The following is a 25,661-nucleotide window of genomic DNA, read 5'->3' as shown; positions in this document are numbered from 1 at the left end:
TGATAACAGTCCTGCAGGGAAATAAGAAGCTACCTGCCACTGAGTCTCTGCATGGGCTGTACATGAGGTGCCCAGCTTCCAGGAACAATATCCTCTAGGGACAACCAGCTCCCTCCACTCATTGTGCTTGATCCAATAGAGAGGCCAAATATGTTCATGTTATGGTTTGTTTGTTTATTTATTTATTATTGTTACCGGGGATCAAACTCAGGAACCTGAGCTTTTGAGGCAGGCACAGTACAACTAAGCTAAATCCCCGGCTACATTATATAGCATTGGTGTGACTCCACTTCACATGTGACAAAAATGGAGTCACCTAAACATTTTAGTTACACTTGCCTAGAATGAGAAAAAAAAAAGGAGGCCCATGATCCTCAAGGGCACTCTTCTGGCTTTGATTCCCCATGCTTTCCACCAACCCCTGATCCCCATATATTTCCCTTCTTCCATGCATTCTGCCCTTACAGGACACACACTCAGTGAAGGAACTGCCAATTGTAGCAGCTACTCCAGACCAGAGATGTGGACCCCTTTCATCTGCTTGCCATTGAGCCCTCCCTACCCACCCCACTTCCCTTTTCCAGTCTACACCCTCCTAGAACCAAGCCTGAAGCACTCCAAAGCCCCAGAGCAGGACACACATCCTGTGGCTTTCCTTTCACTCCAAGCACAGCTCTTCCTCCCTAGGGCTCCTCCTCCAGCAATTCAGAGCAGGTTCTCCCCTTTCCCCTCATGTGGGAGAGTGTAACTTTGGTGCTCAAAATGTCTGCCCAAAGAACCTGGGGTTAAGACCAGACTCACCAAGATACTAAGTCCTGAAAGTGCAAGAACAGACTAAATCCCGGTGGCCTTGGCTCTTGATGGATGTATAGGTGAAAGGCATTCTGCAAAGTCACTAGAAACTGCACTTAAGTACCATCATAGGCCTGGGTATCAGTAAATGGTATTACAAAGTCTTTCTGACTTCTACTCTAGCAGTATTTCCTTGGACAGGGTCAAAGCACATTTGTCTATGTAGGGAATTTGTTGCTTCAAGAATTAGCCTTCAGAGCAGATGCAAGCATAATTGACTAAACAAATGAATGACTCACCTGGATTTGGAGGAAGAGCAGCACTGATTCTGATAATGTAAATAGGAAGCTGGTAAAAGTCACAAACATTTGACTATGTGGTGAACTTTACACGACATGCAAAGCCACCATAATTACCCAGGCAACATTCAGACCAGCTTGAATTTCCCAAGGACACTGTAACTGGGACAGACAAAAATTAGGAGAGGAGGATGGAGAGGGCATATCTTTTTACAATCTGTATTACAAGATGCCATCAACCAAGGGCTGAAAATTCATTATGCAAAAACTACCTAAAAAACATAAAGTTTTTAACTGAGGAACAGTTGACTCTGAATACTAATGTATATTCATGTAAATAATTACAAGAGCATAATGAACAGAGGTGGGCATGATAATCATTATGCCACCACATTACGTTTACTTTACAGGTTACCATGTGTTTTTTTCTCTCTCTGTCTTCTCATTGAGTTTATTGGTACCTTTTAGGTATACAGTACAATTACATTCATCATTGGGATCTAGTACCTTTACATGACAGGTCTTGGTTCTCATTTTTTTCCCTTTGTCCGTGCCTCCCCTTCACCTTCTCTTCTCCTCCCCATTTACAAACATTGTATTTCCATTTTTTCATTTTCTCCTATTTTTTTCTTTCCCTTATTACCTTTCTCCTACACTTCCCACTTTCCCTATGCCTTTAGCCCTTTTCTTCCTATTTCCCATTGTCAATTATCTCATTAGGATCTTGTGTACTATTATAGTTTGTTCACACCAGAGAAATTATTCGGTATTTACACGTGTGACTTATTTACTTCACTTAGGAGTATATCCTCAATATGTATCCATTTTCCTATGAAAGAGCTGGGACTAGAGGTTTCATTTGACCCAGCCATCCCTTTGCTGGGTATCTTTCCAAAAGAATCATATCACAGTGATATATGTGCACCTATGTTTATAGCAGCACAGTTTGTAATAGCTAAAACTTGGAAACAGCCCATTTGCCCATCAACTGGAAAGTGGATAAAGAAGATGTGGTTTTTCTATAAAATGGAATACTACTCAGCCATAAAGAATGTGTTTTCAAACCTACAAATTTATACATCAAATAAATGTTCCTAGTCATCATTCCAAAAGGTGGGCAAGGTAGACTCTACTGTATCCATTTCAGATATCCCATCATCTCAACTTTATTTTTTTAATTTAAACTTTTTATTCGTATGCATTTGCAGTACATGAATGATTGTATTCATCACAGTGAGCTGGTGCAAGTACATAACGCATCTTACTCAAGTGTCAGGGTTGAGACTGAAATCCTAGTTTTCTGCTTCAATCCAGTGTCCTTTATCCCAAATCACCTCTCCAGAACAAGGCACATAACTATTATTTATTCATTCATTCAAGAAATACTTATCTACTCACTCAACAAATATACACTGCTCAGTAGGGCCAATCACTTTGGTGAGCCACTGGGACCTTCCGAGACAAAGAAAACCTTTTCTGTGGCTCAGGGTTAAGAGTTAGTACAAATATCAAATGGTTTACAAGGGGTATACACAGGTAATACAGTCATACAGAAACACTGTTTGCATTTAAAAATGCCTCTTGTTTATCATTATTGTCATTTCAAAACATAATGCAGACACAAATATAAGAGTGCAAAAAAAGAAAGGTATGATTCAACTCACACATTCCGGGCTTGACAACTTCAGAATTTATTGCTCATTAAAACTGTATTTTAATTATCCTAGTTTTAATTAAAGTATTATGTGGAGTTGGTGAAATGCAATTATGTGCGACTGACTTAAGATGTATAATAGGCTAATATTTGTAAAGAAATGTATTATTGTCACTAGATCTGCTCATGTAAAATGAAGTGGTATTTTATTTCAAATGAAAAATTGGTACATAGAATATTAAACTCTTGTCATTAAAGTTGAATACTACATTGCCAACTCAAATGGAACCAAGTAATTCTAAGAACCCTGCCTCTTCCTTGGGATGCTCAGCCTGCACAGGAATGGCTCACTATCTCTGAAGCATCTCTTCTCAAGCAGGTATGGTATTAGCTCTCTACAGATGTCCTGCAAGCATCACCTAGGAGAGATGCTAACAACCTCCATTATCCCAACTGCATAAGGTGAAGGTACAGAGTTTGAACCGGAACATCTGCCTACAGCCAGCTAGAGCCCCTACCCCAATCCAATATGTCTATGAAATATGGAATACTCATAACAATCTCAGTTGCCTCTCATTATGTAGGGTGAGATTACATGGAAAACCTTCCTCAGCAGGCTAGATACTATTCACTACATCGATATAATGATTTTAGTCTCTTTTTCTTACCCACTTTGATGGACACTAATCTGCTCTAGAATAACACTGGCTCAGACAACTGAACTCACAGTGCCCCATACTGCAGGATGTAGTGACAACAAAAGGAACTTCTGAGCTTTAAAAAGGGGCACCTGGGAAAGCAGATGGGGTGCTTCACAGGGGAGCTGAGGCAGGCTGGACAGAGGTGCTGTGCTTCAGGCTCCTTCTTCCCACTCAGGCTGCTGTGAGTCACACACACAGCCATGCAGAGAACCATATCTGCACAGAGCATCATTGAGGCTAAGCATTGGACCTGGCTTTTTGGAGGAGAGCATGCAGCACACACTGATTTCACTTTATTGATCACTGGCTGGCAAATCACTTTCTTGATCATTATCTTCTGTTAAATCTCACAGGTACTCCAATGGGAGGGGATCATTCTTCCTGCTCTGTAAATGAAGTCAGGGCACCAGGACACATATCCCTGAGTGAGAATCCAAGCTAGCAAGGCACTGGAGCCAAATACTGAAAGGAGCAGTTTCAGTATCTGGTCTATCCAGAGAAAGTTCCCACTGAAGCCAAGAGCAGGCCCTGTCAAACCACTTCTCTCCCTCCTGAATCCAGCCACAGGGAAGCCCACATGGGCAAATGCCCTGGCCCTCCTCAATGCTACCCCTCTTGAGGTTCATATTGCTCCTTGTCACTGTACCATGAACCTGCAGCTTCTGGCTCCCCCTCCCCCTCACTCCTTCTGTCTCCACTCTAATATTGACCTCAGTATCTGAACCCTTTAATACCACTGACAATTTCCTACAGTCTCAGCCACCACCCCCATCCTCAGCATGGGCATGCTCACTTCCTAAACCATGGCAATCCATACAAAAGTTCCATTCTGAAGTCTAGATCTAAAATACCCTATACTAGTGGTAGCAAAGCTATGGCATGTGTGCCGCACAGCATGCTGTTTTAATCATTGAAAGCTCTAGAGGATTTGCTATCCCTGCCCTACACAGGGCTCCATTTCCTGGAAAATAGAGGTTCTGCAATAGCTCATACATTGACATGTTACAGGAGAGATCCCAGAACAGCTAAGCTGTTCAAGGAAGGGATCAAAGAGGGGAGGGAAGAGCACATAAAGAGGCCAGATCCACAGAAGACTGTAGAGAGGTGCACAAAGCTGGGCTGGTACAGGTAATTCATCGGCTTATACACCTGCAGACAGCCAATCTTTTTCTCTAAGGGTCAAAGTAAGACAGACAAAACCACCTGACTTTTTCATCTAACCCAAACTGGCTGGAGGGGGATGTGGTTTGGCTGGTGGCTGTGGCACTGCTGCCCTTCACCTCCCTTTGCTCTCCATCATTCCCCTCAAAGGACTGGAACAACTTGCTTCAGTGTCTTCACTGGCTATCTGGTGGATCTTCCCTGGCTCTCAAACCAGCATTCCCCACTCCAACAAGAATACAGCCTTCAGTGTGGTGCCCCTCTCCAACTCCCATCACTGCAGATGATTCTTTGGCCTTACAGAAGAAGAGAGGGGTCACCCTAGAGTGGCTAAGGTCAGGAAGGGAGGGATCTGGGCCCCTTATTTGCATGCCTAGCTCTTAGCCCTGCTCCTCACTGAAACAAGACTGTAGCAACTATCCGAGCAACACTTCCCAGCTACTTCTGGGGTTTTAGTCTAAGAAGCTCCCTTCTGTGTATTCACTGCCCTGTGCTACAGCATGGGCCCCGTTAAAATAAAGACTCTCTCTGGTGTTCCTGTAAACCTGCTTGATTTTTTATTTCTTGGGTAGTGTGGTCCTCAAAAGTACAGTGAATCTACTTGGAATTTTTATCCAGAGTATTGTGAACAAAGTGATCATTACTAAAGAAAGAGCAATTAATTCTCAGAGCTGTTAACACTGAAGAACTCTAGCAACCAGCAGCCAATGATGATGGAGCTGACCTACAGTGTCCAGCACAAGTGGGCATCTGACAGAGACAGTGGGAAACAGCAATGGCCAGCTGAGTATGTCAACTGATGGCATCCAGAATTATGTACCTGGTGTCATCTGGCAACCCAAGCAGAGCTGCATTTTACCAATTCATGATTTCTCATGTGCATCGAGCAAAAAGACGCTTATCTAACTGGCAACAAAAGTTTATCCCACAAAAATCTAAGTGTCACATTTCTGAATTGTATCACCTAATTTCTTCAATGAGAGGAGATGCCCAATGCCAGGAAGGATGAGTGACCAAGGTGAGAACAAGAGGGAGATATCCAATCCACCTACTTCTTCTCCTGGGTCCAGAGTAATTATTCTTTTAACCCACAGATGTTTGCAAGTGTTCTGATTATACCATATGTGACTACTGGTCACTTCCTTCCTCATACAACTTAAAGACAACTGAGACCTATCACATTCTCGTGAACACCTTCAACATCCTTGTTTCTCACTTCTATGTGGCTACATTTCAAGCTTGTTTGACCTCCAACTACCTGAGTTTTCCACAACTGTATCAGAACCTCTGCACTTTAATAGAAAAATCCAACCCACACACAGCAGCTGCACATTGGCGCTCAAAGCTTCCCATGAGCCCAGCGTGCTTCCCAGGTCTGTTTCTAACTCTCTATATGGTTGATTATAACTTTTCTCCTGTTGTACCAAACCCAACTCCAAGCTGGTAAGCTCATCCCATTGTTTACACAAAAAACAAATGTTCACAAGAAACCAATTACTTTTCCACCGCATATCAACCAAACAACGTGCACCTACACCACAGGCACTGAAGAACCACCAGTCATGAGGCTGTGTCCCACACAACTGGAGGCCCTCATCCTCATGCTAGCCTGCGAATACCTGTCCCCCTCCCTAGGGCTTTGTTCCTCTCCTGTATGCATACTCTTGTTAATCTGTACACCTTCCTTCTCCATGGGATAATTCCCAGTGGCATACGAATATACTCTGGTACTGCTCCCTTTAAGGAAAAAACAACTCTCTTCTCTGCACGTGCCCACTATGGACTTGGCACCATTCTCTGCTGCCACTCACAATGAAGAGCCCCAAAGGGCTATCTCAACTTACCATCTCTGCTTCCTCATCTTTTAAACATTTCAAAATTAATAAACATTTCCTAATAAGAAAAAATAATAAATAAAGAGCAATACTTCTGACATCCTCTTTCTTTCTAGATTCAGGCAAAATCAAGAATATCATTTCTAAGAATGTTGCTAAAAGATTTAACAGTGAGTCTTTCACTTCATGGGTAAATGTTAGTTTAGCCAGATATGGAATTCTATGACGATAGTTACATCCCTTGACTTTTGGAGATATTGTTTTCACTATCTTCTCTATTATTTGTTGACTATCATTTAATTGCGTTTTTTGTTTTTGTTTTGTTAATGTATGGCTTCTTTTAAGATTGTGTCTTGAAGTTCTGCAGTGTCATCTTTTGGATTTTCATTTTGACTTTGGATTTGGATTGGTCTCATTTGAATTTACTCTCCTTCTTGATTCTGAAGTTTCACCGTTTTAGGAAATATTGTAGCAATGATCTCTTTCACCATTATCTATCTTCCATTCTCTCTGTTCTTTCTGGAATCTTACTATATATCAACTGAGTATTTTCTCCTCTATATCTTAGTCTTCCTTCCATTGTTTCCATGTTTTTAATCTCTGTGTTTTATACTGAATATTTTCCTCATATCTACCAGAACAGTAATTTTCTTTTCAGCTATATATTGTCTGTTATTTCACTTGTTCAAAAGATTTTTTAAATAATTGAATATATTTTTAGTAAGTTTACTTTTTCCTACTTAGTTCTTTTTAAAAATTAGTACATGAAAGCCAGGTGTGTTGGCACACGGCTGTAATCTTACCATTTGAGAGGCTGAAGCAGGAGGACTGCCATGCTTTTGAGGCCAGCCTAGACTACATAGTGAGTTCAAGGCCAGAATGAACTACACAGTGAGACCTTGTCTCAAAAAAAAAAAAAAATGAATAAATAAATAAAAATACAATAAAAGAATTAGCATATAAAAAGCTGTCCTACAGTTACTAAAAGAAATGAATATTAAAAACTTAATGAGATATTAACCACTTACTGGGATGGTCAAAGTAAAAAATAGGGACAACACCAAATGTTCCTGAGGAAACAGAGAAGGTAAACCATTCACACACTGTTGGTGGAAATATAAAATGGCACAGTCACTGTAGAGAAGAGGTTGGCTTTGGCGGGGGTGGGGGGTGAGACAGGGTCTCACTAGTAGTTGAGACTGACCTGGAACTCACTATGTAGCTCACTCACAGTGATCCTCCTGACTCAGCCTCCCAAGTGCTGGGATTACAAGCATGAGCCACCACACCCAGCTGGCTTTTCCAGCTGGCTTTTTTTTTTTTTTTTAACAAAGGCTAAAATTAAAACATCAAACATTTAACTACTCACTGTACTCCTGGGCACTGATCCCAAAGAAATGAAGTCTTATGTTCACACAAAAACCTGTACAAGAATGGTTATCGTCTTTATTCATAACAGCCCCAATCTGGATACAACTCAGATGTCTCTCAAAGGACAACAATTATACAAGCTGCAGTACATCCATACAAAAGGAGTACTACACAACAATAAGGAATCAACTGTTGATACATACAGTAATCTTGGTGAATCAGAATTATACTGAATGAAACAAGGCAATTCTAAAAAAAAATTTTTAAAAAACATACTGTGTACATTCTTGAAGTTATAAATTTATAGCAACAAACAAACACATTAGTGACTGTCAAGGTTTGCGGAAGGAGTGAGGCAGAAAATACTGTAGAAATGAAAGGGCGCATGGGGTATATATGTAGAGATAGAAATGCACTGTATCCCTACTATATCAACACCAGCATCCTAGTTGTGATGTTATACCAGCTTCGCAAAAGCTTAGCATTTATGGAAATTGGCTTGACAACAAAGTGAAAAGGACTTAATGCTACTGAATGGCAAACATTAAAAGGTAAATTTTATGTGTAGATATTACTGCAATTAAAATAACCCTTTTCCAAAGACTTCCCATGTCACAGGTCATGAGATAATTCCCACTGAATACAGAATAGATTCCAGAATCCTTTCTAGTTTCTGGGGCTACAGGATCCTGGTGCTCTTCTCTGCCCACCTGCATAACATCTCTCACAGCACATACCTGAACACATCAGAGTCCCTGCACTTATCAAGCTTTTCCCTATGTTTGCTGACATTTGCTCCTCTGATTCAAACAAACATACTCTGGGTCTGTGCATGGCTGGCTGTTTCTCAGCAGCAGAAGCCAGTATAGGACAGACAGTAACTGTGGACTTCAGGAACCCAACAGTGCTCACACAGCCCAGCTGCTGACCTCTCTGCCTTTCTTTTCACCAGTAATGCAAGGATAATAACAGTACTGACTCACTGGACTGCTATACTGAATGAGTCATTGTATATAAAACTCTTAAAACTATCTGGCACTCAATGTTAATTATTATTATTAAATATCATATGAAGAACTTCATAAAAGTTATGCTAAATGAATGAAGCTAGATCTAAAAGATTTCACATTCAGTGATTCCATTTTTATGAAAGTTTTCAACAGGTAACCACCACTAACCAATTTTAAGAGAAATCAGATTAGTGGGAGGGCAGGACTGAGGAAGGGGCATGAGGGAACTCTCTCCACTGGGATGGTGGCTGCTTCTGTTGTTAAAATTTACTGCCTGTGTGTTTGAAATCTATTTTGTTATATGTAAATTCTAACTCAATAAAATGGCTTTTTATGTCACTTCCATAGACAGTCCCACACTTCACACTTAATTAAAAGGAGCCCTACCACCTCCCATCTCAGTACTCTATGTTGTCCCTTCCTGGTCATGTATGCATAGCTTGCACCTCATCTGAAAGTACCTTGTTTATCATTAACCTGTTTCCACATTAGAACATGACCTCATGGAGGGCAGCACATTTGATGCTTCACTTCTCTTTCTGTGTTCAGCAGCCAGAACAATGCCTGGCACTACTAAGTAAGTGCTCAGTAATTATCTATGGAAGGTATGGAGGAAAGAAAGGAGGTGGGAAGAGAACTAGCCATGGGCACCTGCTTCCAAAACAGCACCCTTAATGTTAACACCAGAAAGGATCTTAGAAGTTTTCAATGCACCTTCCTTACTTTCGACATGAAAAAATTCGACAGAGGAAGAAAAAGTGATTGCCCAAGGACAGAGTTACAGTGAAAGGAGGTCTGCAATCCATATCTCCTAGTCTTTTATACTTGTACTAAATATGACTCAGTTCACATGCATATATATATATACTCTATAAAAAGTCACAAAATGCCCATAAAACATAATATAAAAATTTTAAAACCACATTATTTTGAAAGCTCAGTTAACTATAAAAATATTATTACAACCAGATCTACTTCATTCAAGCATTAAGTTGTGACTCCCAGTACAAGTGCTAATTTAAACAAATCTTTCTTGGAGCAATTGAAATGAAATGGTAATAAGTTAATGGATGTTGAAGTATTTAAGCATGGACAATTATGAGTCAGACTGCTCCAAAGTCACCTGGGATGCTGTTTACTGCCCATACTTCACAGGCCGGATCATTACTGGCAAGCAGTCTAACGCAAAATTGACTGGAGGTTTGAAATATTTCATCTATAAACTTCACATTTCTGGGAAAACCCATGCAAGAACACTTGTGCTTACACATTCCTGTCAGGTAGACTACAGCATACAATTTGAGCACAAAAACCTGCAATTAAGCAAAAGAATGGCACTGTATAGACCAAGTTTTTGCGTCCTAATCTGATAACTGCCGACATAAATTACCTCCTGGAGGTAAGAGAAATACTGTGTGGCATCAAGATTCTCATTTCCTACTTTGAGAAATAACAGGGAACAAAGAAAATACATCTAAGCCAAAATAAATAACATACAAGAATTTATTTCCAAATTGCACTATATTTATAAGACAAAGCTGTACTCATCTTTGATATGCAAAGTTGGCAAATTAACTGTTTGGGTTCAGTAAATCAGAAATAAATGTGTATTTCTCAGATAAATAAAACCCATAATTACCTATTCAAAACTCTGAATAATTTATTCTCAATTTTTTCAAAATATTATTTGCCCTTCCAAGATATTTTTCTGCTTTAACAACTTTTTTTTCTTGAGCTTTGTTATTCTGGCATTTTTCCCCTGCCCGCTGAGGAAGTTTGCAGATATCATCTGACTTTTCTTCATATCCACTCATTATTTCAGCCATTCCATGACTTCATAACTGCTACACATACGTCCAGGTCAGATAGAGTTGTCAAAACAGAGAAGCATTAGGTGGTAGAGGTGGGGATGATGGTTACAAAATGTTCTGAGTACTAGAACTTACAGACTGCAACAATTAATTCAAGATAAAATGTACAGGATGCTAAATAAAGTTCCTTCTCTTATCTCAAAGCTTTGAAAGAAGCCATTCAATTTAAGACAATGGAGTCTGAAGACTCCCAGCACCCTAAAGAGTACCACTAAGAGGTTCTCCAGAGGAATCTAGTTAATTACCGCTACTACATTATTGCAGAAGAAATGCTAAGCCTTTCTATATAAGTATGGGGTGGGGGGCAGATGATCTTGGAGAGAATAAGACCTTTGGTCCCTGGAATGTTTGTTTAGGTTACAGGCCCTGGAATTTGATTCTCAGGGTTAGAGCCCTTGGACCAGATGCCAAGAGAAAGAGCTGCCAGTTTTGGGTAAGTATACTAGTTGGAAGACAGCCTTTATTTTGTCCTTTTGTAGTATTTTGACCTTTTGTATTTTGTATTGTCCTTATCACACCTGCAGTCTTTTATTTGGGGGGGGTACCGAGGATCGAACTCAGGTCCTTGTACATCTGCAATCTTAATTTCCCTCTTCCATATAACCTAACATGTTCCCAAGGACTTGGACCTTGGTATCTTTGGAGAACCATCACGCTGCTGATTTTAGTCCCTGTTCCTTAGACCAGGAAGCAGCTTGAATTATTGTTAATTCCTCTGGTATCAGTTTAGTTACTGTAACGCATTACATATGCCAATAAAATTTCTTTATGAAGGGCCAGGGATTTACCTCAGTGGTTAGGCTGCCTGCCTCATAAGCACAAGGTAAAAAAAACACAAAAAACAAAAAACTTCTTTATGTAAAAAATAGCCAGTCAGCCCAAATGGGACTATTTGGGCTTGGCCTATTGGCTCATATATTTCACAGGTTTGAAAACAGATTTAAATATAAATAATGCACTAAGCATAACCTGAAACACAGGTCAAGCACCTGCACCTGCTTTTAGCTTCCCTATGCTAGGACAGTTCTCTAAGACAGCAGGAGAAATAGTTCTTTGCCCTAGTTGAGGAACATCATCTTGCTTCCCTATGTTTTTTAACATTATCTTATGACCTTTAAAAGCTGAACTTTGGTTTTATAGATAAATTATTTTTGTAATTATTTTAACTATCTAATCATTGGCTCCTCTTGGCTACATAATATGCATCTCATTCTTAACATCAGTTAAGAGAAAATGTAGAAACCACTACCAACGTAACCAAACATATAACCAAACCTGCTTTCTTAACATTGTCCCCCTATTTCAGGAAATGGCAATCTATGCTATCAATTGATCAGACCTAAAATCTTAAGAGTCATCCATAGCTCCTCTTTATCTGGCCCACATCCACTACCAAACAAAATATTTATTCTACTTTCAAAATACATCAATAACTGACACTTCTCACCACCTTTATATAAACCCAAGTTAACCTACGTTATTTCAAATTGAAAGCTGCTCTTCTAAATAAATGAGGAAAAAGACTAAAGAGATATGTGAAATAATGATGAAAAGAACAAATAATATTGAGCAAATGAAGTGAAAAGAAGAATTAGCATGATACAGAAAACCATGGAGATTCAGTAAAGTACACCCAAATTTGAATCTTGGTTATGCCATTTATCAACTGTGTGCCCCTTGATGATTTACCATCTCTAACCTTCAGTTCTGATAGCTGTAAGTATGAGTAATTATACCTACCTCTGAATGCAATGGTGAGGATTAGAGACGGTATCTTTCAAGTAGGTACTCAATAAATAATAGCAGTTAGGATTATTAATAGGCTATGTAACTAATTTTTTTATCGTTTTTGGGGGGGGCGGTTACTGGGGATCAAACTTGGGACCTTGCACTTGTGAAGCAGGCGGAGGAACTACTGAGCTAAATCCCCAGCCAATGTAACTAATTTTTTAAATTGGGAAACATCAGGCTTCTTCTCTTGGAAGAAAAAATTATCTATAAACCAAAAGTTCAGCTTATAAAGGTCATAAGATAATGTTAAAAAAAATATAGGGAAGCAAGATGAAGTTCCTCAACTAAGGCAAAGAACTATTTCTCCTGCTGTCTTAGAGAACCGTCCTAGCATAGGGAAGCTAAAAGCAGGTGCAGGTGCTTGACCTGTGTTTCAGTATGTGCAATGGATGCAAGTTGGGTCAAATGTTTCAGATTTAAGAGACACTTCTCATAGTGTAGAACTAATAAGAGCCATCTGACTTTTGCCTGTCCACAACATGGAAATGAATAATGTAGACATACCTTCTATGTTCAGTCAAAAGCAAAACTTAACAAGTGCAGTGGTGCACACTTATAATCTCAGCTACTTGGGAGGCTGAGACCAAGAAAATCAAGTTTGTATCTAGCCTGGGCAAATTTGTGAGATCCTCTCTCAAAATAAAAAGGGCTGGGATGTAGTTCAGGGGTAGATCACTTTTCTAGCATGTTTGAGGCCTTGGGTTCAATTTTTTAAAAGAATTTTTTAAAAAGTGGATCACAGTATATCTTTGAATGACATATAAACTTGTGGAGAAAAGCATGTACATACTGATTTATGATATCTTACATAGCAGGTCCTTAATAAATGTGAGGTGATGAGGTGGAAAATATAAACCTAAAGGACCTTGCAGAAGTGTAAATATCTATAATCAGTCTCATTTCATCTCTTTAAATCTCCACATTATTTCACTGAGATTGGAGATTTATCAATAGTCACGCAATTGTAAACAACGTTTTTTTTTGGTACTGGGGATTGAACTCAGGACCTTGCTTGCACTTGTGAGGCAGGCAGCAGAACCACTGGGCTAAATCCCTGGCCTAACAACCCATTTTTGCTTTTACAGTAAGTTAAAGCTCTCATAATATCATTACATTATTATAGCCCGTTAGAAATTAAACAGTCTTTAACATGAATTTGCAAATTTAAAAACACTTATGAAATTAAGATTTATTTCATTAAATACCCTTTTATACTTGAATAAATGTTTCATGATCATAGCTAGACTACTTGGTTAATGAATTAATTCATACTTATTTCCTAGCAAGTTAAAATAATTATTCCACTGTTAATTTTGCTAACATTAATATTAACTAAGAGCTTCAGGAGTTTGAGAGAAAGCCTAATTCAACATACCTCCTATCTTAGTAACTTTCTTGTTACTGGGACAAAATACCTTATATCTACAAGTTAAAGGAGGAAAGGTTAACTTTAACGCACAGTTTGCAGAGTTTTCAGTCCATAATTGGCTGGTTCCATGGCAAGGCAGCATGGCAGCAGAGAAACAGTCCAAGGCAAGGCAGACAAGAAGCTGCAAGCCTTCCTTCTTTCCCTTTTGATTCCACCCAGGGTGCAACTCTATTGGTTGGTGCCACCCACACCTAGGTAAATCCTCGCTCTCCAGTCAATCTATCACCTACACCCAGAACTATTCTAAACCAATCAGTGGACTAATCCAGTTTCACACACCCATGATATAGTCCGTACTGAAAGTGCCATCTATGAGCAAATGAAGCTGTGGGCAAAGTGCTAGATGCAAGCAATAATACTTTCCCATTCCTGGTACCAATTCTCCCCTAGCATTTACTTCATCTTCACCTGCTATTCTGTGCTGAGATATTTACGTAAGAATATATCTTAGCTACCTTTTGTTCAGCCTAATAGTCTCCTGAGGCAAAGAGAGATTGATTCTTCATTTTTGCTTCACAAAAACTCAGGAGGCATCTGTTATGACTGAGTCATTGTAAAGGTGGATATCTAAGTAACATTTACTAAAATGAAAAGGACAGTAGTTATCTCATTTTCCAAAATAATCAGTATTTTTACTAGAATTTTGAAATATAGCATTTATATATATTTCCATTTCATTCCTGTTTCTAATAACCAAAAGAGAAAAATTTGCTGAATGAGCTTAAGAACAGTCCAATTTCAATCAAGGTTCAAATGCTAAGGTGGATGAAGGGCTTCTATGAATGCTCTGGGAGGGGAGAAGGCAGGTTTAAATACCAGTCACTTTCATAATTCATTTGAAACCTACCTAGCAAATTGGCTTACATATATCCTTTTTGTTAAATAAAACAAAGAAACAAGAGCCTTTTTCTGTCATGAATTTTTATCTGAATATTACCACTTGACAGGAAACATATTTAGCTTTTATTCTAAGCTTATAGTATATCATGATTCCTTGAGAAATTTTCAACCCTGAAATTTTTATATGTAGAATATTATTTTTAAATATGATTGCAAAATGCCTAAATATGAGACATAGACCATGTGTTCATTTTAACCACTAAAAGTTCCAAATGAAGAAAAACTGTCTGGCATTAGATAAATGTCTTCAATGTGGAATAGGCAAGAACACCTTGAAATAATGCTTAACTAATCACAAAGCAACTATTCTGCAATAGACGGGCAAGCCACTAATTAGATGAAGGGAAATAAAACTGTCATGGTAGGATAAAAGGATAAAGAGAAATAAGCAGTAATTACTGTTTTATCATCAGAGAACGTACTATCAAGCATGGTTCAATAAGAAGGGGGGATCCACAGCTGTATAAGTCAATATCAGCCCTTGTTAAATCAGTACTTGAAGTTAAACATAATTCAGGGGTGACAATGACTTCTTAAAAAGTACATTCAAAAGCAAAAAAGAATAGATTGCAAACAGTAAGGATGCTTTAGGTCTGGGGCGTGAAGTATACTAAATAATAACATTACATGGCCACTTCTTTAAGCTGTTTAAACACAACAAAGCCAGTCTCAAAATAGCTTTTTATTAAGGGCTGAGGTAGGGCTCCTAGACTGATTCTTTCAAAATCATTGCTAACCTTAATTGGTTCACTTACTATGCAAATGGTACAAGCAAGTGTAATTAATTGTATCTGAGACTGTAATGTTCAGAGTAACTTACATTCTGTTGCTTGGAATAATCTTGTGCCCTTCTCTAAACCAAGTCACTTGAGGTCTGGGGCAGCTGCTGATAGGCAGTAAGTTTAGAAGTGCTGCATGTCCTTGAGAAACTGTTTTCCTTTGGTCTGTGTCCATGAAATTTCCCATATCTGCAGAGAAAAATGAGATCATTTAGGTTCTAGAAAACACTCTTGCTGGGGGCAGCAGGGCTCAGAAATGTAAATAACTATATTTCACAGCAAAAGTCAGCAATGATGTTATATGTTAACAAGACAAGCAAGGATGAATGGCAGCACTGAGGAGTGCTGACCTGGCTGTGAGTAAAGTGCACGCAAAGCCCCCCACCTCTAGAGTGGCCAAGAAGCTCATTAGTCAGCAGAGCCTCACAGCTTTTCTCTTACTGTAAAAACACAATGGAATGACTGCATCTGATCATGTAGTGAAACTGTCAAAAGCATCCTAGCTCCAAGGGAAGCAGCTTTCACAGGAACACTAATATAATGCTCCTAGATATCTCCCAGCTACAAAGTCTTTCCAGCTAGTTCCCCAGATCAGGCCTATGCTCTGCTGAGTTTCTCCTCCTCTTCACTTCTGTGGTGACTGCCTTCCTAACAGATCTTTTGGGAGGAGTATTTTGTAACCACTCTATAGTTTATAGTGAGTTCTCATCTACCTCCACACCGTTAACCTAATTTGGTACAGTTAGTCATTGTTCCATCATCACTTAAAAACATTAGAAAAATGAAGTCATAGGAAAAAAATATAGCTACTGAATTGTAAATGTAAACAGCTAATTTTAAACTGATAGCTTGAGATTTTTTAAAGTTCCAATATTATGATTAGATACAGATAAATATGTATGCACATAGATGGCGTACTGTATAAGATACATGGACGTAATGTATAAAACTCACTTTGCATATATGTAATATATATATATATTATATATAGGCAAAAAGAAGCTCAAACATAAATTTATAAAATAGAGTGTAATATAATTAATTCTAGGTACTTAACTTTCTCAAATATGGTCTGGGTATTGATTGGCACTCTCTTTATTATGTTTTCAATTATCCTACTGAATAAAAGTTCTGAATTAGCTGTGTGACTTCATCATTACAATTTGGAAAAAATTTCTCCCTTCCTAGTGATTTAAAACATTAATTAAGCATGTACAGTATCAATACCTCACAGTCATTACTGCTTATGATAGAACTGTAAAATAACTAGGTACTATTTTATTTTGTATATTAACCCAAAGCAGCAGGCTTTAACTGGAGTGAAAATAACAAGTGAGAAAATCTTGTCATCACAAAATAACACAGTAACCTAGAAGCTCAATAGTGTTCCCTCAAGTCATAATTTAATATATCAGAACACTGTTTGCTTATTTTTTTAGCAGAGGGACATTTTGGTAGTATATAGAAATATAATAAAGCAGACAGTCATTTTAGATAGATTTTGGTTTTAAAACAGATGAAATGTAGAAGCCAAATTTCCTGACCTCTCCCTCTTAAAGATGTCATTAAAATTCAGGCATCCTGAATTTTGATAAAACTTCCAGTTACTTTTAAAGGTTCATTATCTAAATTAGATATGCTGAATAAAGAATTAATAAATTGGTATAAATTTATAACAACTCGTACATCAACTTTCCATGTACTTTTTGTAGTCAAGCAAAAAAATTTCTAAACAAATCATCTTTGGAAAGAACTGTTTATGAATGGATGTAATTTGACTTAAATGGTCAAAGTGGTCAAATTACCTAAAGTTAAATGGGCTTAATTTTTCTAAATTTACAAAATTCTGAATACCAATATAACACAAGCTAAGAGAAGGCTAACTGATTCATAAAAGAGGAGTCATTTGACTCTTCTTTTCATCCTCCTCAGGCTCCTGCACGGACCCTTTACCTTTTCAGTTGGAAAAAGTACAATCTGCCTCCATAGCCCCTCTCCAATCATCCACGACAGCTGTTTACTCATCTTTCACCAGCTTTAGCAATCATTTCATTTTGGTTGAACCAAAGATAAACTATCAGTCCCTAGAATGGCTAACAGCAATTTTGAATTGCTCCCCACAGCTGCTTTGTCTTGTCTGTCAATGAAGGAGGTCTCTCAACTGTATACATACATGCAACTTGAACTTCTGATTTTCTTTGCAACAGCGCTCCCATTCTGTTTCGCACCACACACTGGTAAAATCCAGCATCAAACGTCTGTAACGACGAAATAATATACCTGCCAAATACCAAAAAAGAAGAAGTTAATGGTCAAAATACCAAAAAAGAAGTGTTAATGGTCACATTTGGAATGGTATGCACACCTCATATAATAGGTGCTCAACACACATTATTTATGTAATCTTCGAACCACACAATTCTTCTCTGTCCAACGCAATGCCAATTATTTATTTCTGAGATTATTTCATCAATAGCTATCTAATTAGGATATGAGTAGCACATGAAGATGGACTCATGTCTATTTCATATGCCATTCAATCCTGGATGGAGCCTAGCACAGTGTCATGTGCAAGTTAGGTATTACTTACCATACACTGAATGCAAGTAAAATATAAATAAAGATACTGCATTTAACTACACCTCACAATAAAAAATTACTTCTTTTAACTCCCTGAAGAGCCTCAGAATTTCCAGAAATGATTTCTGGATCTGGTAATAACCCTAACACAGCGTGTTCTATTATTCTATGTCAAAGTTCAAATATAACCTTTGGGATGAGATACAGCCATTCCAGGAGTCACTTCTTTGTCCATTTTGGGGTGGACTACTCCCTAAGTAACTTACATACTTTCTTTTCTTCTCCATATGTGGCCTGACATGGACTTAATTTTTTAAGAGGACAGAAAAGCCATTTCATATGTAGTTTCCATTCCTGTAGATATAAGTAATCATCTTCAAAATGCATTGCTTTCTGAAATTTTTAGTACATTTTCATAGGAAAGACATAATTAAAAGATACGGTTTCTATAAAAGGTTTGCTTAGGTTTGCTCTAACTTAGAATGTTTTAAAATCCATAAACAGGCGTCAGGGATTTAGCTCAGCAGCCTTGTACCTTCCTGGAAAGTGTTAAGGTCCTGAGTTCAATTCCCAGTACTGGGGGAAAAAAAAACAAAATCAATAAACAAGAAGGATAAGAAACTGTTATTTATACATAGTGGAATACTACATTGCCATAAAGAATAATCTTGAATCACTTGTAGGAAAACAGATGCACCTTGCTACCATAACACTGAGTGAAATAAATCAACACATGAGCTCAAATATTGCATGGTTTCTCTTATATGAGAAACCCAAAATATAAATACAGAGCAAAATAAAAGATAATAGGAAAGGATAATTGCAGACAGGAAGGGGACTAAGAGATAGAAGGAATAAGTAAGGGATGAAAAAAGAATTAAGAAGTATTATGTACATGTATCAACTCCCCAGAAGGAATGTGCACATTATGTCCTGCAGACACATACTGATAAAAAATAAAAATTGTAAAAAATGAACAGAAAACAATACAGAATTTTATATTTTAAAATTTAGGATAGATCTCGTTACAAGTTCTTATCGCATAAAAAATAGTAATGAATAAAGAGAACAGGAAGAAATATTTGGAGGCAACAAAGAGGCTCTCTACTGTGAACTGTGATGATAGTTTCATGGCTGTATACTTATCTCCCAATTCATCAAGTTGTGTACATTAAATATGTACATCAATCATACCAATATTTTATAATAAAAAAGTATAAGCTGAGGATGCAGCTCAGTGGTAGAGAGTTCATGCTGAAGGAACTCAATTCTATCCTCAATATGACGAAAATGAAAAAAATACAAACTGAAGGAGCATTGGAAATGAAAAAAATAGCGTATCTTTGAATGCAAAAAAACCCAGTAAGACTTAAGTCTTGGACACTTTTCACATATGGTGATGTGTCTATTATGAGAAACAAAAGAGAGCTCAAATCTGCTCACATAGTTTATTTTCTGAAAAACAGAAAACTCCATCTCATACAAAAATGATATGCAGTTAATTAATGTCTACAAATTAAAAAATATGTCCTTTTACAAATTATAATCAATGAAAGCTCATTTTAAAATCAGGTAAAAGACAAAGCGTATGGCATGCTTTATTTGCACAGTTCCCAAGCATACCTTAAATTATTTATATTCAACTAATTGTTCATCTTTTTATTCAAGTATATCCAATTAGTCATCCTGAAAAAGAAACTGACAGGAATGATTTTTAAGGGAATAAAAATTTGGATTGGACAATTCAGGCAATCCAATGTTAAACAAATATTAATCAAAGTATGTTTTCCCTCTGATAACCTGCATTGAGATCTTAGGCAGGATTTATAAAGTCTTTTATGATAAGAAAAATATGAGTTTTTAATCTTACAATTTTTTATTCTGAGGAACAGTTCATCTCAAAATTAATTAATGTAGACAATCAGAATAATATCAAACTGAACACAAAGAGTCAATGTCACTTACTGAAATTACAAATCAGGAATGGAAAGGTGAGCAGCTTTTATTACTGTATACCGTGATTATAATAAAGAGTTGTGATATTACAACAAAATCAACAAAATTTTACAAAAAAACACTATCAGTCATTGAAATACAGATTTGCAAAGCTACAAAGACAATTTTTAAAATGCAACATAACCATACTTACATAATTTTCAATTTTTCCTTTTTTAAGTATCCTAAATAATCTTCAATTCTTATGAAATTCTATAATAATCCTATGTTCTAAAGTGAAAAAACAGCACTCTTTTCAGACAACAGAGAGAAACAGATACAAAATTGAATATTAGGCATATGCTGTTTTCTACCATCTCTTTAACCTAATGTCTCACCAGGGAAAAAAGCCTACAAAGAGTTGCAAAGTCCTCCTCCTATTACTGGAATTCCTACACAAATTACGTTCACCTAACAGATGGGAATATTCATTGTAAGTCTATTGTTTATAAACACACATTTTTAAGCAGAGAAGTTTCTTGGCTCTTATAAGATATTATGATACAATCTTAGTACCATATGCCACTAAGATATAGGAAATACCTGCTTCTGTTTCCAATCAACACAGCAGGGAATGTATGCTTATAATCACTGTACTGAGACAGGATTCTACTAGACTACCAGAATATTTTCCAATGCCAGTTCATTATTAAAAATAACATATTAAAGAAAATCAAACAAAAACCCCCAATGAAACCAAGGATTTAAACGTCCATGGCTGCAAAGTAAAGTTATGAACTGCCACTCTGAATGGCCCACCTGAATTTTCTAGGAAGCAGCCATGGGTCCATTTTAGCACAAGAACAATTTCCTGACAACCCTTCGAATGGAAATTTCACATTCCTGATTTGTCCAGGATGTGAACCACTTGCTGATATTTGGAAAATTGTCCACTGTAGGCATCTTGATGAAGACAGAGCATATCTTACATTAAAAGCCAAAAAGACTATGTATGTATATTCCCAGACTATCTACTGGGCACAGGCTGAGACACAGAATGGCCAATTTGGCACACATAGTAGAGGCTGGTGATGCACAGCTAATGAGTCCTCTCACAGCTGTGGTAGGGGGGAAAGAGTAGCAGTAGACACAGTGGGGGTGAGGACACAGCAAAAGGTGGACCAGGGGAGCAATAACTGTGTTCAGTGACAGCTGAGCATAGGCTTAAGAGAGGTATTCCATGTTCAGCCAATCTCCAGACTGCAAGACAGGATGGGTCTGTTCCTGCCCCACTTTCAGTTTGCTTTGTGATGCCCACTATCCACACAAGAGAGAGCATTCTTGTGGAGTTAAAGATCCCTTCAAATTTCTATACCATAGAACATAGTAAAAATAATTAGGTTGGAGTTAGAGTGGGGAAGAATATTCTAAAGTTACTAGGTACCCAACATAGTCACAGAAAAAGCTAAGCAATGACTCATTGATTTCTTCTTTTAAAAGCATAGCTTTCTGGCAAACCACTGAGAATCACTAGTTAATAATGACTGCCTAAAAACTGTGATGAAGTAACCTTTTTCTAAGGAATTTTCTGGAACATGAATCATTACCATATTAGAAAATGTCCAACAAAATACTGTTGGGTTTCAGAAGAATTACTGAGGAGCAAGACATATGTTATGAATAAGAATATTCATCAAATTACCACACCTCAAAACATGGAGAAAATTTTTACAGTTTTACCTTGCTTGTTTAATGAGCTTAATTCTATGACTCACATCTCAAATGAAATGGACAAAAACCAAATCAAATTTCCCCATAAGGTCAGAATTGAACCTAACCACTGAATTTAATTCAGTTCACACACAATTGAGTTAGGAATCATAATTTAATTCATAAGAATTTTCCTATCCATTAAAATCAGATTTAAGTTTTTCCCCTTTTGGTGTCAATATCCATTTTAAGACACATTGCAAAAGACTACTTGCCACAACTATAATTTTTATGTTAAGATGAAAATTTCTATTTTGCATGAAAAATCTACCAACTCCTATAGTAAATGTCTGTATCTTGGCCCAGAGCCCATCCTTATCCTTAAAGTGAAAAAATGGTTACGGAAATCAAAACACTGTAAGCCCTTTATATCCTTCTTGGAAATACCACCTTTTAAAAATAACATATTAATTATTTTTATTTTTATAATTTCCTATATGAATTTTTTTATATTTTGCATGAAAAATCTACCAACTCCTATAGTAAATGTCTGTATCTTGGCCCAGAGCCCATCCTTATCCTTAAAGTGAAAAAATGGTTACGGAAATCAAAACACTGTAAGCCCTTTATATCCTTCTTGGAAATACCACCTTTTAAAAATAACATATTAATTATTTTTATTTTTATAATTTCCTATATGAATTTTTTTAAAAATAATATGAAAAAATGGTTACGGAAATCAAAACACTGTAAGCCCTTTATATCCTTCTTGGAAATACCACCTATTTTTATTTTTATAATTTCCTATATGAATTTTTTTTAAAATAATAATCCAAAGTGGAAATGTTTTATTTTTTTCAAGTAAAATAATGAAATGAAAAATCCAGACTGAAATTTGATAAGAGACTGGAAGGCAATTTTGAAGGTATGTACAGCTTACTTGTAGGCCATAGACATTGGGTAAGGTGAAGGTCCTCTCTGAAAAGAATTAATATAATCAGTATGAACTTAAATAAAATAGTAAGATGGAAACTACCCAATGGTAACACTGTATTTGTAAAAATTATTTCATCTTTATTTAATTGATTTTAAAATTTATATTAAATTGAGAGAAACAATAAACAAGTGCCTGTGGTTATGGGCTAAGGTCTACAGAAAGCATAGAAATTTCAGGATTATAAATCCAGGGAATACTAAGCCTCCAGGGATCAATTAGATGGTAAGTTTCCACAAACTTCTTACCAACACTGTATCATGAATAACTATGTTTGAACTTTATTATAATAGAATCAAAATTCAAGAGGTGATGACTCTTTATCTGGGACTCTGGTTTATGGGATTTTCGCTACCATAAACAATTTTTGTGGCTGTTTTATTCTCAATTCAGTTCCCTTTTCTCCCTATCAAGTCATGGACAGAAAAGGTGAAATTTATATTTAGTGAAGCTGGACACATGACTAGAACTAGTCTGTGAATCTAGTATTAGTAGGATTAAGTGCTCTTTCAAGTCAGTAAACACCAAATGTCAGAAAATCTTTGGGAAAGAGGACATTCATTTTTTATGGTTAAAATCTTTTATTTCATATCTGATTGCTTAATTCTTTATAATGCTGGGTTCCCTATAGATATAAAAAGTTTGGAATCATTATATCAAAGAATAAAGTGTGAAGGCTACTATCACTCAGTATGGAGATAAAAATGTTCACCAAGACAACAGGGATGGTCCAAAGTACTGCACATTATAATACAAGCTTAAATGGATTAGAAACACATATACTTGTCTTATTTGGAAGCATCTCTCAACAACGAACCATCCTACAGGCTAGTTTGGAAACTCTGGCTAAACTCTTCCACATTTATTTCACTATGATTCTTAGACAAAAGAACCAAAGGGGATTAATCATCTATATCTAAATTATCCCCAATAAGAACTTTCAAAAGCCAGCTGCTAAGTCTGCTTCAGAGATTCTCCAGAAACAATATCTTCTATGACTACCTGGATAGAAAATATAGTCAAAATAAAGGCATACACAAATATATGTAATATACAATATCATGGGAGGTATGTAAACACAAAGTTATGCCTTATTAATATTAGAGGTTTAAACCAAATTAGACAGCACAAGTTCATATGATATAGGCCTCAGAAGTCAATACTAATTACTTTAACTTGGAGTAAGAGCACAACAATGCACTCACTTATTATTTCTAAAGTTTATTTTTCCCTTCTTTATAGACAGAAAGAAAAAATAACTTGATGCCATAGAAATGAGAAGTTCATTCTGTAAATATCAGGTCTTATAATTTTAACTACAGTATGTGATATAGATGAAAAGCCAAAATTAGATGCAAGTTTTATGTTTCAGTTTTCCAACTGTTTATATGTCGGTTATGATGGAGGTAACAATCAACTTAAATAGCTGGAACTATACAGGATTCTACTTATTTTAGCTAGAATGGGCAAAACTAGTTCAACTGAGCCAAGACAACCCGTTGTTGGAAATTTGGCACATCACAAAAAAAGGACCAGTGGAGCATACACTAATAGAAAATTAATGAGGGTAATTTGCCTCTTTCAAGGAAGAAGCAGTTAAGAGTTTGTTATGGCTTATGTCTTACTGTCTGCCGAAAGCCTCAAGGAGTCATAGGGGGAGCTTTTTCAGGAATTGATTCTTGGTGCAATGCTAAGATCAATGGCACTAGGATTGAGGATGTGAGTGCTACCTTCCCTAAATAGTCTGCATAAAATAAAAGGGGCAGAGAGACATGGTTGAAGGCCCCTCTTCCTTCCCTTATTGCTTTTTCTGTCTTCTACCCCCATTAACTGTTTCCCTTCTGTCACCCTGCCTTGAAGCCAACCGATTATGGATTTAAACCTCTACAGACTGTAAGCCAAACAAACCTTTAGCCCTTAACTTTGGGTGTCAGGTATACTGTCTCAGCAATGAGAAAATGGTAACTACACAGGGTCACACTCAGTTTGGTTTTTTAAAGAAACAACAAAAGAGCTCTCAATTAAATACATCTTAATCTTAGTAAGTAGAAACTTGAAATATAAAAACAATAAAAGCAAACAACATATATGGGGATGTTCCTTATGGTTTAGTGATGAATTTTAATTTAGAGATAGGTGTCAGAAGCTCAAGCCTAAAGGATATATCCAAAGGACAAACCTGGAGAAAAAAGACCTGTATCTATGCACTAAAGTCTTTTATTTCTCTTAGCAATGTTTGAGGTTTTCAGTGTATAGATCTTGCACATCACTTGTCTCTTAAGTATTTCAGATTTTTGATGTTATCTTGAATCTAAAATACATACACACACACACACACACACACACACACACACACACACACACACAGTTGTTCTTGGTATGTGTAGGTTACTGGTTCCAGGACCCCCCAGACACCCAAATCTGCAGATGTTCAAGTTTTTTATAAAAGTGGCACATGGGGCCAGGGATTTACCTCAGTGGTGCCGCCACCTAACTCACAAGCACAAGGACCTGAGTTTGATCCCCTGTACCCCCCACCCCCCCAAAAAAGTGGCACAGTATTTGCATAAAAGCTATGTACATCCTTCCATGTACTTTAAATCACTGTAGAATACATGCAATACCTAATGCAGTGTAAAAGCTATGTGAATCATTACACTGCATTGTTTAGAGACTGATAAAAAAATCTGTACTTATTCAACTCAGATGCACTTTTATTTTATTTTTTAGTATCAGGGATCAAACTCGGGTCCTTGTACTTGTGAGGCAGGTGAGCTAAATCCCCAGCCCTAATACAGAGGTAATTTTAAAATATATAGATATAGATATAGATATAGATATAGATATAG

General features: G+C 37.0%; 1 protein-coding gene across 1 annotated transcript in view; it reads right to left on the bottom strand.

Annotated features, from left to right (window-relative positions):
• Sdk1 (sidekick cell adhesion molecule 1) overlaps window positions 1–25,661 on the bottom strand; it is a 551,006-nt gene that overhangs the window by 510,680 nt on the left and 14,665 nt on the right. The window contains exons 2-3 of the mRNA XM_010642816.2: window positions 17,767–17,873; window positions 15,635–15,782 (exon numbers count right to left, since the gene is read on the bottom strand). Of these exons, the coding sequence (XP_010641118.1) occupies window positions 15,635–15,782; window positions 17,767–17,873 (255 nt within the window). The remainder of the gene's footprint in view (window positions 1–15,634; window positions 15,783–17,766; window positions 17,874–25,661) is intronic.

This window comes from Fukomys damarensis, unplaced genomic scaffold, assembly GCF_012274545.1.
Source record: "Fukomys damarensis isolate Sample0158 unplaced genomic scaffold, DMR_v1.0_HiC HiC_scaffold_17, whole genome shotgun sequence".
Classification (NCBI taxonomy): Eukaryota; Metazoa; Chordata; class Mammalia; order Rodentia; family Bathyergidae; genus Fukomys; species Fukomys damarensis.
Note: the sequence above shows the minus strand (reverse complement) of the source record. Positions and strands in the feature narration are given on the sequence as shown.